General features: G+C 25.0%; 1 protein-coding gene across 1 annotated transcript; it reads right to left on the reverse strand.

Moving 5' to 3' along the window:
* Nucleotides 1-2,253: 2,253 nt before the first annotated feature.
* Nucleotides 2,254-3,295, reverse strand: LOC107025422. The gene is made up of 3 exons (XM_015226209.2): nucleotides 3,139-3,295; nucleotides 2,969-3,053; nucleotides 2,254-2,865 (listed from the first exon to the last, which is right to left on the reverse strand). The coding sequence occupies exons 1-3, from the start codon at nucleotides 3,142-3,144 to the stop codon at nucleotides 2,573-2,575; spliced, it is 384 nt and encodes a 127-aa protein (XP_015081695.1). The 5' UTR covers nucleotides 3,145-3,295; the 3' UTR covers nucleotides 2,254-2,572.
* Nucleotides 3,296-6,157: the final 2,862 nt, after the last annotated feature.

Raw genomic sequence — 6,157 nt, forward strand, 5'->3', positions numbered from 1 at the left:
CATCATGTCTATCGTCTCTCTTCGTCATGAAGATGACTTTTTAATAAATTAGTGTTTCATTTAAGGAAATATCGTCTAATATTTCATCTAAATGGGATGGCTCTCGTGCAATAATTTTAGTTAATTAGGATTTTTCTCATAATTAAATGTGTTAACTTGATTGTTTCTCCTATGGCTCGTTTGCTATAATTCATAATAATATTAATAAATGAGGTGTATTAGTAATGTTGTGATTAACAATGATATTGTTATTTATGATGTCCTTTTTTTTTACTCGTTGTTTGATTTAATGTATTAAAATATTAACTATACATGTTGTAATATTGAATGCATTATATAACTAAATATGTATATATTATTTTCTCTATTACATTCTACGTATCAAACAATGTCATATATGTTAGAATCACGTACGTAGCTACAATTAATGAACTAGGAAAAACAGTACATGAAAACACTTGCGACTTAAATATATAGAAAACATTATTAGATGGGTCGATGTGAATAAGTTTTTGCATTGTTTTCGATTTTTTATAAAGAAAAAGAAAATAACGTGACACATCACATGAATATGATGTTAAATATTTGGTTAAAAATTTCAATAATGTTATTTCACACTTAGTAATAGCTAACTACTCATCTAATTTGGTACTCTAGAACTAATAACTACATTTTGCAACCCAAATTTAAAAAACATACGTATAATCAAAACAGTACCACATGAGTATAACAAAGATAATTAGAAATTGTAATTGCTTAGGTATTAGAATGACAACAACAAAAAAGTGATAAATGGTAAAAGACAAATTTCTACTAAATTAAACTATTATACGAGCTAGTACCATTTATGTAACTATTATTTTTTTTATTTTTCTACTCAAATCAATGTACGGTGTTGATATTTCAAATAGAAAAAAAAAACAATTGACAATACAAACGTATTTTAAAATATAGAAGATGTTAGTTTGAGATTTCAAATAAAAAATAAAATAATAAATCGTTAAAATGTAAAATACATAGAAAAATTAATAATTCAGATGTGTTTCGGCTAGTATCATAAAAAAAAAAAACCTAATCATACTACGTATACCTTCATTTTATGGGCTTTGATGCTTAAAGGAAAATTAATCGAGATAAAGAATTCGAAGTGTTGGGATTTGGGAATATGTGTACATTCTTAAGATCGAGTATTTATAAATTATAACTAATTCATTTCCCTTTGTTGTATGATACATTTTCTGGTTAATTATACCAACTGTTTTTTTAAAATTATAATAGCTAAATTATTGTTAAATATATATTTTTAATTGTAATTGATACTGTTTATATATGTATCTAAAATTTATATCAATATTAATAAATTTAATGTCAATCAATTAATATTAATAAATATTTTAGTATTTTTTTATTAGTGTGTATAATTAATATTACAATAAAAAAATCGTTGTTATTTCGTCCACAAGATGGCTCACGTATAAAGATGTCTCATTAACTCGTTTATTTAAACTATGAGTAATATTTTAATCACACGAAAAAAAAGTAATACTATTACTTTCTTTATGTTATGTTGGACCAACAAGTTATAATTAAGGCAACCATGCGCCAAGTCAATTTAAAATATTATATAAAGTATAATAAAATTAAATTTTATTTAATAAAAAAATATTTCTTTTTTAAGACGAATTAAACAGGATAAAGGGACTAATTGTGTTTGAATATTTGATAGACAAGGATGGAACTAACACCAAATACGTGCTTATATTTTCTTCTCAATATAAAGTTTATTTGACTGTCTTTGTCTTATTTAAATTTTTTTAATTTCCTCATGTAATTATTTAAAAATAAATTTAAAAAAATATGTCACATAAATTAAAATAAAACGAAAAAAAGGAAGATGATAGGAAACTTGTTTAAGTTAGTTGAACTGAGAAAAAGGATGGTTCTAGTTCTTGGCCCCTTTCAAGTCAGTCAATCACTTGTATTTTTCTGAGTTTTCATTTAATACAGTATTTAATTTCATATTGAATTGTTATTGTCTTTATTTTTATGTCGCTTCCTTTTCTTTTCGTAAAAATTAGCGATTGGTTTTAATGATATTTAATTAATATTAAAAAAGAATTTAATGTTTTTTATTAATATTAAAAATATTTAATATCACTAGAAATTATTTTTATTATCGTAATTAAACATTATATAAATTTAAAGCTATGAGCTAATGTCTTAAAAATACTAAATTCAAGAACACAGATACAATCTCACAAATTATCCAATTATACGAAAAAATCATACATTTTAATATTTGAAAGGCATTTACAAAGACCCAAACATATAGGGAAAAAAAATAGAGAAGAAAACCAAAACTCTTCATCTACTAGATAGTCCATTAAGCTCTCTGGACAGGGAACCAAACTTAGTATCAGCAGGTTCACGTGAACTAAATAATTTTTACTCAGATTCTATGTATCTATTAACATATCAATAAATATTTGATCGTGAATACAGTTAATTCTAACGAATCCCTCTGTTCTAATATTATACACTCTGTTTTCCATGGGCAATCGAAAATTGACGTTCACATAATGGAACAATTGGATTCACCATAGGAATCTGTAACTTGGTAAACTGGGTATTGATAAGACGGATAGGCATAATAGTATGAGCCCGGTTGCGATTGAACCATCGCAGCTGCAGCTACGGCTGGAGCTGTAGCTGCAGCTGCAGGGCCACCACCAGCCGGGCCTACGCTAACCAAATCCGCCTTACCCAAATTCTTCCTCAATAAGCTCGTTAGAGTCGCAGCATCTACTTCTCCCACAACTTCGAGTTGATTTTTTCCGTCCCCTGTTATAGCTGCTGACTCCACACCTAAAAAAAAAAAACCCAATACATAAGCCAAAATCAGCACGATTTTTTTAAATATAATTATCATCAATATGAGAATTTATTCGACACAGTTGATTGAAATTACCTGATTGAGAAACAGCAATTTTAAAGGCCTTGGTTCGATATTTCTGTTCATTTCCATTCAAAGATAGTCTAATAACAATCTTTTGCTGCAAAAATTAAACAAACATTAATAAAAGAGTTGAATCATATAATTACAAAAAATTAAAAATTATATTAAATTAATTTGTATACCTTCATTTTTGTTTGTTTGATTGGGGAATTGGATTTTGGATAGGAGTATAATTGAGTAGACAGAGAGTGTAAAAGAGAGGAATATTTGAAATGCTGAGAAATTGTAGTGAGAAATACTTGTGTATTATTATTGGGTATTTATAGAGTTGTAAGATAACTATTTATTTGAAATAACGCGTGTTGAAGAAGAATGATTCATTCATCCTCCAAACTCCGTAAGTTAATGAAGTTGACTTACTTTTCATTCTAAGAATCCACATAAAATGGTTGTTGACTTGGTACGTTTTTTAAGAAAATATATATATAAAAAAAAGATGATTTTATTATATCAACGTTTAAATATAATAAATATAATATCTTGAAAAATGTAACAAAAAATTGACTATAAATAATGATAAAAATAAAATAGAAATTAAGTGTAATTGTTGACATTCCAAAATAATATAGTGGATAACTATTGCTAGACGAAGGGATTACTTTTCTGTCTCAACTTAAGTAACACATTTACGTTTATAACAACATAAATATTATATGAGTTGTTTAGATCATAAATTTCATAAGTTTTTCTTTTATTCTTAAAATTTTGTGTCAAATTAAATAGTACTTATCAAGTAAATTAAAACGAACGCAATATATGTTTGGATAAAAATTATTACTCCATTTATTTTAATTAAAGTATTATTTTTCATCTCATTAGGATTCAAAATAAATTTTAATACATATTTCTAGTTTAAAATTAAATAATTAAAAATTCTTTTATTTTTTTGAAAATTTATATTTAGTCAAAATAGAGCAACAAATTAAAACAAATAAATTACCAATTCAGATAATTTTTTCGTTTAAATTTATTTGTCATACTTTTATTTTTAAAAATCTTTTACACATCACTTCTGTGACACTTTTTAGTTCTAAATTTTATTTTCATAAAAAAAAAATAAAAAAATTGACGAAGTAATACATCCCCTAAATTTGGTTCCAACAAATTGGGTCCCAAAAAGTCAATATGTCAACCTACAATTTGGAAATTTAGAAAATGAAGCAAGTCATCATCTTCCCCTTCCTTGCTTGGCAAGTACTAAGGCGTATTTATTTTCTTGTTTCGGCGCAGTAACCATTATATGTCTATACCACTCTATAGCTCATGAAAAACGGGCCTCAATGAGTTATCGAGTATCTGTTATTTTGCGTTATAACTAATTTTATTATAGATAATAAATCGTGATTAAGTAGGAAATAAAAGAAAATGAATCGATGTGAACTATATAGTAACAACCCTATACTTATAGATTGGATTATTACGGTCTCATTTGTTTCCATTAAGATTAAGAGGTCTGAAAATTTACATTAAGAATTGATGTTTTGATCAAAATACACATCTAAATATTAAGATATAATCTCTAAATCTGAACATTTGTGTTTGACATATTCCTTCTTATTTTTTGTGTGTGGTTAAATCGCTTTCATTTCTAAGATATATAAATATTTTGTCTAATTAAATGAGGATATAATTGTCCATTATAATTTTTCATTTTTTATTCTAATATTCATAAATAGACTCTTTTGTTACTCCCTTCGTTCGTTATTGTTTGTCATAGATTCTATTTTTTGAGTCAACTATAAGAATTTTTACTAATATTTTAAAATGTATTTTTTAATCAGATTGATATGCAAAAATTCGCACTTTATAGTACTTTTCATATAACTTTTGAATATTTAAATTTTTTATTCAAAATATCGAATTAATACAATCTAATTTAACTTTAAAAATTAATTAAATTAATTATAAAAAATTTAACATGACAAATAAAAATGAACGAATGAAGTACATTCTTCTTCCAAGTATTGACAAAAATAACTTGTCACAATCGAGCTCTATTAATGATATTGGAAAAAACAAAGGAACTAAGCAACAAGGGAGGGTAATCACTAGTTCCTAAAAACACTTGAATTAGCCACAATTACATTTTATAGCTAAATAATAAAATTTAAGTAATCAATTAACAATATTTTATTAAAAATATGCTATCTCCGAACAATTTAACAATAAATAAGCAATTATATCCGTGATTATTTTTTCTTTTTAAAAGTTCTATATCATAAAGATAAGTTAATAACATTATAATGACCCATTATAAGAAGGTCTTTTATTGTATTACGAAACTTCTTGTGTTAATTGTTAAGTTAAAGTGACAATGTTCTAGTTCTGGGCCCCAACCAGCCTACCCTCATTTGTCCACGATTCACATTTTTTAGTTTTTTTTTTTAAATTTTTTATTTGATATTTGATATTTATATTAAAATTTTATTAAATTTTTATTTACGTTGAAAAGAAAAATTTAATATTAAAAGGTAAAATTTCTTCTAACAAAAACAACTTCGTATCTATGTAATGGCATATCAAACTATTATTATCTAATTATGTTGCTTCTTTATCAATTTTCTTTTGATAAAACTAGAGATTAGTTTTAAGAGCAAGAAATCTCACTTAAATTAGTTCTATGTTAATTTCGCTTGTGGATTATAATTGTGTGCATAGCATCTACCAATTTTGAAAGAGTTTTAACAACCATAATAACAAATTACATTATAGCTTGCTTTCTCTAATTTCTAAATTTGTAAACTACTCAAAAATTAGGGAAATATTATGAGCATAAACATATTATCTTTTTGTCTCCTATAACTTTATTTTATTTGGATCATTGAGAAAAAAATTCATATTTCTTTCGTTTAGAAAAGGATGACCTAGTTTGTCTTAGAACGGAGTTTATGAAAAGAAAAAAGATTTTTAATCTTGTGGTTCTAAATTAAAGTTATGTCAAATGTAGCAAAATATTTTTTAATTTTGTAATCTTAAACGTGTCACGTGAAAAGTTAAAGTTAAAATATTAACCAAAAAAAAAGAATTAATCTTTCTTTTTGAAACAAATTGAAATAGAAATATAGTCATTCTTTTGAAACGCAGAAGTATATTTTATTACTTAAAACGAATTTACAAAGACTGAAATAAAAAAAAAAACTC

Source organism: Solanum pennellii, chromosome 7 (assembly GCF_001406875.1).
Source record: "Solanum pennellii chromosome 7, SPENNV200".
In the NCBI taxonomy this organism is placed as follows: domain Eukaryota; kingdom Viridiplantae; phylum Streptophyta; class Magnoliopsida; order Solanales; family Solanaceae; genus Solanum; species Solanum pennellii.

Coding starts and splice junctions, on each gene's coding strand:
- LOC107025422 (XM_015226209.2), bottom strand. Junction 2,866..2,968: donor AATTGCTGTTTCTCAATCAG/GTAATTTCAATC, acceptor TTTTTTTTTTAG/GTGTGGAGTCAGCAGCTATA.